The sequence below is a fragment of the Lissotriton helveticus genome, chromosome 1_1 (assembly GCF_964261635.1).
Source record: "Lissotriton helveticus chromosome 1_1, aLisHel1.1, whole genome shotgun sequence".
NCBI classification, from domain to species: Eukaryota; Metazoa; Chordata; class Amphibia; order Caudata; family Salamandridae; genus Lissotriton; species Lissotriton helveticus.
Window position 1 is genome coordinate 138,627,569 of NC_136057.1, and position 12,811 is coordinate 138,640,379.

The 12,811-nt window shown below is 50.3% G+C and overlaps 1 protein-coding gene across 2 annotated transcripts in view; it reads left to right on the plus strand.

Annotated features, from left to right (window-relative positions):
• LOC144771988 (aldehyde dehydrogenase family 3 member B1-like) overlaps positions 1–12,811 on the plus strand; it is an 83,183-nt gene that overhangs the window by 46,923 nt on the left and 23,449 nt on the right. For both annotated transcript variants that reach the window (XM_078656279.1, XM_078656236.1), the window contains exon 3: positions 4,429–4,539. In XM_078656279.1, coding sequence (XP_078512405.1) covers positions 4,429–4,539 — 111 coding nt within the window. The remainder of the gene's footprint in view (positions 1–4,428; positions 4,540–12,811) is intronic.

Genomic DNA, 12,811 nt, shown 5'->3' on the forward strand with positions numbered 1-12,811 from the left:
ACGAGTTACTGCTTTCATTGCATACATTCTTGAGTAAGATAGGTCTCAGGTTACCACCTGTAATATACCTGCTTAATGAATTATGAACCATCTTTAAGGAATTGCATGGATGGTAACTGCAAGGTATAAGTTTAGAAACAGTGCTTTTTGCTCAGTATTTCCCTATTCAAATTTTTCACAAAGGTGTTCCTTTAGTAATAAAGACGCATTAGTAGTAATTGCTTTTATACACTGTTATTAGTTTAATTACTCGTGTAGATAATGCATCTAGCATTCAGATAGTGGATGTGAAGCTCTTACATTCAGGGATTAGAAAATTCAAACCCTGCCTTCAGTCATCTTTTAAGGACTTGTGTGCACACATGTCACTTTTTCCTCCTGTAATGGACCGTGTGCAACCTCATGTATTTTGTTTGCTCACAATTGTCACTTTTGCCTCTTGTAACTTAACGTTTGCTTTTGTAATTTGTTCACTTGTAATTTTCTCCTCATGTTTCATTACTGTTCCTATTGCGGAACGAGCCTGGCAACCATTACACTGCTGTGCAACTTCTTCTACTCTTAGAGCTGAGATTTCCATGAAAGTCTTATAGTCTGAATTCAGCACCTGAGCATAATAGGACGGAATGTATGAAGCTCTGTGGTTATACTGAATAAGCAGCTACCTATGTTATGCCATCTATTAATGTAATAACTGCACTTACACAATTGCTTTATTAACCTTCCTGCTTTCTCAAATTTGCTTGAAAATGCATGATTTTTCTTCTTTTTTTTCATAATTTTCTTGGGGGTGTGGGGGGGGTGGGTAAGGTGGGTAACCCCCCCCCCCAAATCCCCCTTTTGGGGTTCGGGCTCGCTCGCTCCGCTCTCTCGCTACGGTGCTGTATGCAAATCACTTTGCGCCCCACCACTTTAAAATCTCACCCACCGCCCCTGCACATCACACCACTACCCAATCCCCCCCCACTCCTGGAAAAGGTTGCACACCACTAACCACTTTTCTCCCCACTCCTAGAAACGGCCCCACTTCACACCACTAACCCATCCCCCCCGGAAAAGGTATCAGAAGCCAAAAGGCGTGTGATGGTTGTGGCTGTTCCACTCCAAGGCTGACCTGGCCACCCCACTCCTAGAAAAGCCCATAAGTCACACCACTAAACCCTCTGCCCCCCACTCCTAGAAAAGCCCCCGCGTCACACCACTAACCTCTCCACCCCTCGCTCCTAGAAAAGTCCCCTTGTCACACCACTAACCTCTCCACCCCCCTCACTCCTAGAAAAGCCCCCTCATCACACCACTAACCACTCTGCCCCCACTCCTAGAAAAGCCGTCACACCACTAAACCCTCTGCCCCCCCACTCCTAGAAAAGCTCCCGCATCACACCACTAACCTCTCCACCCCCCTCGCTCCTAGAAAAGTCCCCTTGTCACACCACAGTTGCGGAAAGAGCATGGCGCGCGAAATATGACCCGTCAGCGAAGCTTGCTTACAGGTCCTTGGTGAAAGAGTACCAGCGTGATATCCTTTCTGCGAAGAAGGTTTATTTCGCGAGTAAAATCGAAGCTGCCTCCAATTCTTGTAAGGAGCTTTTTGCTATTGTGCGAGAGTTTACGACCTCACGCAGTGCTTCGGCGCAGACCCCCCTTCCTGCCCCTTGGGTCAGAGCGATCGCGGATTTTTTCACCTCTAAAATCCAATTGATCCAAGACTCTTTCCCTGTGTTGGGACCTGAGGCGGCCTGCTGGGTGGAGAATGCTGCTGCCACCCTGCCTAGTGCCGGTGTGGCCCTGTCAACTTTTCCCCCTCTCTCTATGACCGCTTCACTTGATTTGATGGCTTGTCTCAAATCAGGTTCTCCCCGGGACGCCTGCCCTGCCAAGTTTTTGGCAAAAATGGCAGCTATCATTAATCCATATGTGAACCCTCTGTTGAATTGTTCTCTTGTACAGGGTGTGGTTCCCCAGTCCTGGAAGCAGGCAATGATCATCCCCCTGCTCAAAAAACCTGGTCTGGATATGGAGGTGTTGGCAAACTACAGGCCTATTTCGCTCATGCCTGCTTTCGCGAAGATCATTGAAAAGCATGTGCACAAGGTGCTGGCCGACTATCTGGAGTCCCATGGTCTACTGCACCCCACTCAATCGGGTTTCCGCACCAATCTTAGCACCGAGACTGCCCTCCTGGAAGTGTCGGAGGCAATCAAGGAGGTGCTGGACTCGGGTGGCAGGGCGATGCTGGTGTTGTTAGATCTGTCGGCGGCCTTTGACACCGTCCCCCATGAGTGCCTCCTTGCAAGACTCTCTGAGATTGGTCTCGGGGGGACGGTGCTCCAGTGGTTTCGATCATTCCTGGCAGGCCGTCGACAAACGGTCTGGGCCTCCGCCTGCTCCGCCGAGATGTCGCCACTGGGTGTCGGGGTGCCCCAGGGCTCAGTATTGAGCCCTACCCTATTTAACATCTTCATGACCCCTCTGGCGGCTCTGGCGGAGTCTTTCGGGGCCCAGATCGTTTCCTACGCTGATGACACCCAGCTCCTCTTCACCTGTGAGAGAGGTGCGGATTTCGATGGAGGTAGGATCCAGGGTTGCCTTGAGGCTGTTTTTCAGTGGTTTCAACATCATAGCCTCAAGTGCAACTCGGATAAATCTGAGGTCCTTTTTTTTGGGTGCAGTTCGGATCCGGACTGGAAAGTGTGGTGGCCTGAGAACATGTTCCCTCCAGCAAGTTCTTCCCTGGTGGCGAAAAACCTTGGGATCAAGTTTGATAACGGCCTCACTCTGCGCTCACAGGTAATCGGTCTCACGGGCACTTGCTTTGGTTTGCTCCGGATGTTGCGTAAGTTCCTCCCTCTGTTATCTCAGGAACACAGGAAGATCACCGTGCAGGCGATAGTCGGCTCGAGAATTGATTATGCTAATGCTCTCTATCTCGGCCTGCCGGAATATCTGCTTCAACGGTTACAGGTGGTCCAGAATTCCGCAGCCCGGGCCATTTTTGGACTATCTCGCCGTGCTAGAGCCTCGGGTCTTTTGGAGGCACTGCACTGGCTGCCTGTCCGGAAACGGATAATTTTTAAGATTCTGACTCTGGCGCACAAAGCCCTGCACGCCTCCGGTGCGAAATATCTTCAAAAAAGATTGACCTTCTACCATCCAGTCAGGTCACTGAGGTCTGAATCTCTGTTTCTTGTGGCAGTGCCTCGTGTGAAGAGGGCACGCATTGGTGGTCGTTCTTTTAGACTACTGGCGCCCCAATTGTGGAATAAGTTGCCAATGGCCCTGCGCAGTATTCCAAACTTGTTGGCCTTTAGGAAGGGGCTTAAAACGTGGCTTTTCACCTCTTAGTTTTTCTCTCTGAGCTCTGACGGTTTCCTTTCTGTTTTTATTTGTTGTGTTGTAGATAGCTTACAAAACAAAGCGCCGGGACACTCTTTGAGTAGCCGTGCGCTATATAAAATCCCCAGTATAACATAACATAACATAACACTAACCTCTCCACCCCATCACTCCTAGAAAAGCCCCCTCGTCACACCACTAACCACTCTGCCCCCACTCCTAGAAAAGCCGTCTCACCACTAACCTCTCCGCCCATCCCCCACTCCTAGAAAAGCCCCCTCATCACACCCCTAACCACACCGCCCCCCCACTCCTAGAAAAGCCCCCGCGTCACACCACAAACCACTCTGCTCATCCCACACTCCTAGAAAAGCCTCTCTCTACCTCACACCACTAACCACTCTGCCCCCTTCCTAGAAAAGCCCCTACTTCACACCACTAACCTCTCCGCCCCCCCACTCCTAGAAAAGCCCACTCGTTACACCACTAACCCCTCTGCCTCCCCCCACTCCTGGAAAAGTTTGTCCGTCACACAGCTAACCACTCCACCCCCCACTCCTAGAAAAGCCCCCAAGTCACATCACTAACCACTCTGCCCCCCACTCCTGGAAAAGCCCCCATGTCACACCGCTAACCACTTTGCCCCCCACTCCTAGAAAAGCACCCACGTCACACCGCTAACCACTCTGCCCCCCACTCCTAGAAAAGCCCCCACATCACACCACTAACTCTTCCGCCCATCCCCCACTCCTAGAAAAGCGCCCGCGTCACACCACTAATCACTCCACCCAACCCCCACTCCTAGAAAAGCCTCCACGTCTGCCCCCACTCCTAGAAAAGCCCCCACGTCACACCCCTAACCACTCCGCCCCCCACTACTAGAAAAGCCTCCACGTCCTACCCCTAACCACTCCATCCCCCCACTGCTAGAAAAGCCTCCACGTCACACCCCTAACCACGCCACACCCCCGCTGCTAGAAAATCCCCAACGTCACACACCTAACCACTCCGCCCCCCCCCCCCGCTGCTAGAAAAGTGTCCACGTCACACCACTAACCACTCTTTTCTGCTTCGTTCCATTGGCCTCTTCAGCCTGAATTCGAGGTGATCATCTCTGAGACCAGCTTTGTGACCACAGAGATCAACGTGGCCCTCAACAACCTGAAGACCTGGACGAAAGACGAACACGTAGAGAAAAACTGGGTGAGTCCTAAAGCGCCATGGGTGGGAAAGAGAAAGCAAAGCACTGTGTTTGGATTGATGTCTTCTCTCTGAAGGTGCCTGAAGGGGTCTTCAAGGGAAAGCTGGGGCTCGATGGGGTCAAAGTCCAGGCAGTCAACGATGGGGTGGTTGCCTCCCCCTCCTGTATCGGGAGTTCCTTGCAGGAGAGAGACCTAATGCATACAATCTGGGGGTATCAAGGGGGCTGCATTCATATGGAGGGTGATACGTTCTTGTCGGGGATCCGTGGTGGGTTGGACACTGCGACCACTCCACAGATGGTCATCTTGCACATCAATGTTGACCTGGATATTACTAGGTACAAACTGTGTTTGCATCGGCTGGGGTTAGTAGTTGCGAAATAAGACATAGCCCGACATTGGTGGAGAAGGAGGCTAGATCACTGCATGACCATGGAGAAACTGGTCTTTGTTGCAGCAGGCTGCCTGTGGAAATCTTTTAAAATCTGGGAAGCCGGTAGGCAATATCAGTGTTTCAATAGATCCATTAGAATCACCAAATGATACATTTAATACGACATTCGTAGCTACCAATCCTGAATTGCCTCGCACAGAGTGGGAAGCCTTGGTGATAGTTATGGACAATCTATTGGCGGGCTCTCCTGGAGAATAGGCTCTTTACCATCCTTTTGATCAGCTGACTTGTATCCGTCCACTGCTCACATTTAAGGAACTACCTTATTCTTTTTCATTCCGCACTCCAAACTTGAAAGGTTTTTTTTGGACAGTCTAATCCTTAATAAGATTCCTTCTTTCCTCTCCAAAGTGAGCTCACATTTTCATTAACAACAGAAGATGATTTTCCACAGTTTGTCCCAAATACAATTTCCCTGGAGCAGCTGCTCCTTCACACTTCAACTGTGAGGAGAGTAGTTCATGCTTACCTGGATAGAGGTTTTTCTTTCAGGAAGGGAGATTATTTTTCAATTTTAGATCAGCCAGCGAAGGTTTGTAGTCTTCTATGTCTTCCCTGAACAGGTCGATAAGCTCTGTGATTGGTTGCACTTACTCAGGATAAGGCCTATCTTGCCCTGGAGTGTACGTTTAGCAGAAGTGTGGCCACTTCTGGGCAGAGGTTCAGGAACTTCCATCGCACAGAGGTTTACCGGACAGGCACTGGGTCTCACCGTTCTACTTGTACCAACATTTATAGGATCCATTGTGATTCCAGCAGCTTTGAGGTTTTTGGAGTAAAAGTCTTTTTGGCAGCAGTGATGTTAGAACTTTGTTTTGGCTAAATAACTTCATCTGAGCTTTCAACCTAAGTCTGTGGTGTTTTATATTCCAAAATGTTCAGAGTTCGGATGTTCCTCTAAGACAAAGGTCCTTATTTAAATCATGACGGATGGGGTACTCCATCTTAACAGTGACGGATATCCCGTCCGCCGAGATATAAATTCCATTATATCCGATAGGATTTATATTTCGGTGGACGAGATATCCGTCACCATTGTGATCGAGTAATCCATCTGCCAAGTTCGAAAACAGGCGCTAAGTCTGTCTGCCACCACATTATCTACCCCTTTGATGTGTATTGTAGTCCGAGAATACAGGTTCCGTTCTGCCCAATGAACTCTTGACACAGCAAGATCAAGTAGAGACTGGGAGCGGGTGCCCCCCTGCCAGTTCACATAACTCCTTGTTGTCACACTGTCTGACCCGACCAATACTGCCAACATTTGGATCTTGGCTGAAAACTCCACGAAGGCTAACCTGACCACCTCAAATTCCTTTCTATTGGAAGAATGAAGCCTGTTCAGCGGAAACCATCTGCCCTGCGTCTCTTCTGACTCCAGTACAGACCCCAACAATGGCTGCTGGCATCCGCTCTAACCATAGTAATCGGGGAGGTGGAGAAGTACACCGTTCATTAGATGATTCTAATCTAACCACCAACTGAGTTCTTTTCCCAGTCACCTGGTCATAATAAAAACTGGACTCAGGAGATTCTTTGATGTCAGATTACACCGAGCCAGGAGTTGGGGACTAATAGTATCAAATGAAACCTCGCCCAGGGACCAGCTACTGTCGCCGCCATGACCCCTTGCATACATAACTAGACCCCAGTCTTCGGGGCAGGCAGCCTCAATATGTGTTCAATGCAGGATCCGATTATGTCAGGATGAGAGACTAACGCTTCCTTAGTTTGAAATCTCACCTCAGTGAACTTGAGATCCTGTGTCAGGGTGAGGATCGACTTTTACCAATTTATTAGATCCCAAGACTGGTTAGTGGAGCACATGATGTATATGTTGACTGGCCCTCTCCTTTGATAGAGCCTGCAACAAGGCACTATGAATCGTCCTCGAGCAATAGAAGAGGGCACTGGAGGAGGTATCACAAAGAGAGGGTGGGAGCACACTGCCGCTGAGTGGTACCTCTGTATCACTCACTGGCAGTGTGCTCCCACCCACCTGAGAAGACGTTGGACAGCATTTCCAGAATCCCAAAAACAATGTGTTGCTGTCTACCGAAGAATTACAATTATCCTGAAACATGTGTCTAGAGATACACAGCACTGGCTGCACCAACAAGGGTGAAAAACTAAAGACTGTCACTGAAGTAAGTGCTATCATGCACTACATTTACCATGATGCATCGGGCCAAACTGAGTGCTGGGATGTGATGCAGTGTGCTCCCACCCTCTTTTTACATTTCTTTTTAGAGGAGCCATCACCTTGGTAAAGACTCAATGGGCTAATTTTAGGCATGTTTTCCATCCTTGTAGACCTTGGTTATCACTTCGAGCAATTGTTCAGATCAGTCCTTCCTAAAAATGGGATCTTTGATACTGCAGCTTTTTCGGTGTTGTCCGCTTTCCTATTTCTCAAACAAAGTTAATGCCTAGCCAACACCGCCCCACTGACTGCCAAGGTGGTATATTTAAAGCCATCCTATAAGACGTGAGACAAGAATCTAGACTGCTGATCCATCCTTTTCAAGAGCTCTGAACAATCTGAACCCTCCTGCATTAATTCCACTAGTGTCTCAAAATCGTTGACCATACCCAGGTGTGCAGTTTAGTCAGTCAGGCTGGGGAGACAGAAGGGGTGAATCAGAGATTTATCAGTAAATAGTGGGGTGCACCCCACTGAAAAGGATAACAATGGGCTAGGCAAGAACTAAGCTCCAGTGCAGTACAATTCCTTTGCACTGCAACATAGAGCAATGAAGCCAAGGAGAGCAACTAATGAACTGAAAAGAACAGCTAATGTATACTAATGTGAACGTATGGCTTGATTTAGATGCCTTACTAACTAGCAAACACTGAACTGGCTGGATGGATTGGAACTAATTTATGTCCATGACAGCCCCTGGCACAGGAGTTGTATCCTCATCTGTGGGCGTTGAAGCGGGATATGACGCTGAGAGATACACTATTTATAAGAGTATGACTTTAAGGAAAAAAACAACATGAAGGGGGGCTGAAATGCACCTATGGCAGGAAGAAGATAGGACGGATTGATCACAAGTCATTTTCTTGGGAGGCCGGCCGGGTTACTTTCTCAACAGTTGGGTGTTCTCCCAGCTTGCGCTGTAACGTATTGTTTGTTGTCATTTTTTGGCAGTGTATGCATTCTTTGTTGGTCGCTAGTAGGTGGAGCCAGTGCCATCTGACCCAAGCAAAAGGTGGTGGAGGGTTTGAGGGGGCACAGGAAGGGGAGTGTGGGGTGTTAATAAAAAGAAATAAGACTTACCTTAAGCTGTCGGCCGCCTCAAGCCTCAATGTGCCTCAGTGTACCTCTGCTTCCTGGTCCCAGCAGACACTGAGACACATCAGAGACTCCTTGTGCAATCCCCGCTCTGCTCTCATGCTACGATGGCAGCGCTGGGATTGGCCTGAGTGGGCTGGACTAACACTCGCTGAGGCACAGGGAGAGTGTGCTGTTTCTCTAACCCGGCTGTGCAATACATCTGGGTTGGAGAAACCTAACTGTGCATGTGTGTTTGGCTGACCAAAGACGGCCGGCCAAACAGACATGTGCACTTAGAAGTGCACGTCCACTTCATTCCTCCTCCCTTCCTTGGCCGGGCCCGGCCCCTCCCTACACGCTGGCTCAGCCAGCAGCTGAAAAATAAAACGATAATAAAATATTGATTTCTTTTTCAGCTGCTGGCTCTAAGCCAGTGAGGTGACACTTCTCCGCCATTGCGGAGGAGCTGCCGCTGGGTGGGGCAAGCCACTCCAAGGGGTGTGCACCATAAAACCCACAGAACAAGGAGGCCAGTGTCCTTATCCCAGCTGAGCTGACTTTTTCACAATCAGTTTGTAACTGTGTGGTGAACTCCAGACCACTGAAGATGTGCTGCAACCAGTGCTATCACTTTTGTGAGCACCTGCGGTGCACTGGTAGGACCAACAAACAGCACAGTGATCAACCACCTGCAGCAGCTAACTACCTGCCCAACCACAACATGCAGTTAGTGACGGTGGGACCGCAGAAAGGTAACATGGTATTATGTTTCCTGCAGGTCTAAACAACCACCCAGTCTCCTGAGCCGAGGCCAGACAAGACCTAGGCCAGAGTGACCATCCTGAGGAAGAAGGTGTTGAGCTGGTGCAGGTCTTAAACAGGCCGTAGGCCGTAGGCTCAGCCCTTCTTTGGCATCAGGAGTGACACTCAGTTGGAATGGGAGTTCAAGTTCAAGTTCAAGGATTTATATAGCGCACTACTCACCCAGAGGGTCTCAAGGCGCTTGGGGAGGGGGATTATTATTTATCGAATAGCCAGGTTTTGAGTTCTTTTCTGAAGGGGATGTGGTTCTGTGTAAGGCGGAGGTGAGTGGGGAGTGAGTTCCAGGTCTTGGCCGCCAAGTAGGAGAAGGATCTACCTCCCATGGTGGATCTTTGGATACGCGGAACTGCGGCGAGGCCTAGATTGGAGGATCTTAGTTGGCGGGTGGGTGTGTAGAAGGATAGTCGAGTGTTGAGGCATTCGGTTCCTAGTTTGTAGAGGGCCTTGTGTGCGTGGGTGAGGAGACGGAATGTTATTCTCTTGTTGACGGGAAGCCAATGGAGGTCTTTCAGGTGGCCGGTGATGTGATCTTGACGAGGGATGTCCAGAATGAGTCTCGCTGAAGCATTTTGGATGCGTTGGAGTTTTTTCTGTAATTTGGCTGTAATTCCAGCGTAGAGGGTGTTTCCGTAGTCTAGTCGACTCGTAACCAGTGCGTGGGTGACAGTCTTTCTTGTTTCGGTGGGGATCCAATGGAAGATTTTTTTGAGCATACGAAGTATGTTGAAGCAGGAGGATGAGACTGCGTTGACTTGTTTGTTCATCGAGAGTGAGGAGTCTAGGATGAAGCCAAGGTTACGTGCGTGGTCTGTGGGTATGGGTGCTGAGCCCAGATCCGCGGGCCACCATGAGTCATCCCAGGCAGAGGGGGATGATCCTAGGATGAGCACTTCCGTTTTGTCTGAGTTGAGTTTTAGGCGGCTGTTTTTCATCCAGACGGCTACTTCTTTCATGCCTTCGTGAAGATTGGTTTTGGCGGTGTTGGGGTCTTTGGTGAGGGAAAGGATCAGCTGGGTGTCGTCAGCGTAGGATATGATGTTAAGGTTGTGTTGACGCGCGATGGAAGCGAGTGGACTCATGTAAACGTTGAAGAGGGTGGGACTGAGTGATGATCCTTGTGGTACACCGCAGATGACTTCTGTTGCCTCTGATCTGAACGGGGGAAGTCGGACTTTCTGAGTTCTCCCCGCTAGGAATGAGGTGATCCAGTCCAAGGCTTTTCCTTGTATGCCGATGTTGTTGAGACGTTGTATGAGGGTGCTGTGGCATACCGTGTCGAAGGCGGCGGAAAGGTCGAGTAGAATGAGGGCCACTGTTTCTCCGTTGTCCAGTAGTTTTCGGATGTCGTCTGTTGCAGCGATGAGGGCGGTTTCGGTGCTGTGTTTGGCTCGAAAGCCGGACTGTGAGGGATCGAGGGAGTTGTTGGATTCGAGGAAGGCGGCGAGTTGGCTGTTGACGGCTTTCTCAATGACTTTGGCCGGGAATGGGAGGAGGGATATGGGGCGGTAGTTTTTAAGTTCGGAGGGGTCTGCAGTTGGTTTTTTCAGGAGGGCGCTGACTTCGGCATGTTTCCAGCTTTCTGGGAAGGTAGCAGAGTTGAAGGAGCAGTTGATGACATCACGGAGATGGGGTGCGATGATGGAATCAGCTTTGTTGAAGATGTGGTGGGGGCATGGGTCGGTTGGCGAGCCAGAATGGATGGAGTTCATCAGGCGGATGGTGTCTTCAGTGGAGATTGGGTTCCAGGTGCTGAGGTTGTTAGAGGGCGGTTTAGGTTCTGAGGGGGGTGGAGAGTATTGTTCGTTGGAGCTGTTTCCGAAACTTTTATGTATGTCTGCAATTTTGTTGTAGAAGAAGGAGGATAACGAGTTGCAGAGGTTTTGGGAGGGAGTGATGTCGTATGAGGCTGCGGTGGGGTTGGTGAATTCTTTGACGATGTTGAATAGTTCCTTGCTGTTATGGGCGTTGTTGTCAAGTCGATTCTTGAATGCAGATTTCTTGGTGGATCGAATCAGCTGGTGGTGCTTGCGGGTGGCTGCCTTGAGGGTGGACATGTTGTTGGTGGTTGGGTTTTTTCTCCATGTTTTCTCGAGAGTACGGCATAGCTTTTTGGATTTCTTGAGGTCATCGTTGAACCAAGGGGCCTTTTTGCTGTCTTGTTTGGTGCGATGGATTTTCAAGGGTGCTAATTTGTCAGCGCTGTGAGTGATCCATTGTTTGAGTTTGATGGCCGCTTCGTTTGGGTCCGATGAGAGGGCGGGTGGGTTTTGGTTGAGCGATGTGAGGAGTTGGTCGGTGGTGATTTTGTTCCATTTCCTTCGGGGAATAGGTTGTGGGGGGTTGTGGGTCAAGGTGGTTTTGTAGCTGAAGTGAACACAACTGTGGTCCGTCCAATGGAGGGCTGTGGTGTGATCGAAGGAGATATGTTTGCTGGAGGAGAAGATTGGGTCGAGCGTATGTCCGGCTACGTGGGTGGGGGTGTCGACAAGTTGTTTGAGGCCGAGATTGGCCAGGTTGTCAAGAAGGGTGGTGGTGTTGCTGTTGTTCTTCTTTTCCAGGTGGAAGTTGAGGTCTCCTAGTAGGATGTAGTTCTCAGATGCGAGGGCATGTGGACTGATGAAGTCAGTGATGTCTTCGCTGAATTGTTTACGGGTTCCTGGAGGTCTGTAGATGAGGGTGCCTCTAAGTGTGGTCCTGGGGTCTGTGTGGATCTGGAAGTGGAGGTGTTCGGCGGTTGTGAGGTTATCGTCTGAGTTGGTCGTGATTTTGATGGTGTTCTTATGGACGATGGCGATGCCTCCTCCTGTTTGGATGCGGTCTTTTCGGATGATTTTGTAGTTGTCCGGGATGGCTATGGCGATGTCGGGTGTTGATGATGCGTTCATCCATGTTTCGGTAAGGAAGGCGATGTCCGGTGATGTAGTGTTCAGTAGATCCCAGAGTTCAGTGGCGTGTCTGTGGATCGAGCGGGTGTTTAGCAGAATGCACTTCAGGTGATAAGAGTCGGATCTGTTTTTGGGGTTAGTGGATGTGGTATGGGTCTTGATGCTGGTATATTTGCAGGAATGGCAGGCGAAGGGACCGTGGGTACGTCCCGGGCCGGCTTCGTAGCATTGCGGTGTGCGTCCGGGGTTAAGGGCTAGGATGGTGGCGGCGGCATATGTTATGCGGGTGGAGTGGGGTTTGCGTGGGCCAGGGGGTCTGGCGCTGGGCGCGGTCCAGGCGCGGACGGGCGTAGACGGGCTTACCTTTGGCGCACCTTCGGCGCGCATGGGGCGCGATCGCTGCACGTGAACGCTGCGCGTAGGTCCATCTGTCATAAATGGATAAAGGAGGGGGGCGGGGCGAGGGAGGGTCAGCTGGGAGGCGGGGGGCGGGGTAGGATGGCCAGTAGGAGCTGGAGGGAGCGGGGGTGGGGCCGCGGGGGAGCAGTGGCGGCGTGGACAGGCTCAAGGCACAACAACAAGGCTGGGAGGTCGTGGGCACGATCGCTGGCACTGTCAGGGGCACACAATGCGGTAGCAGGCACAAATTAGCTGGCACACAGTTGCAGTAGAATTAAAATTAAAGTTAAAGTCACTGGCACACAATCACTATCACAATTTAAATTAAAATCAATGCGGTCGCAGGCACAATGCAGGCAACGATACCAGGCACAGTGGCAGGGTGCAAGATGGCAGGGCAGGAAGGCAGGGCAGGAAGGCAGGGCACGATGCA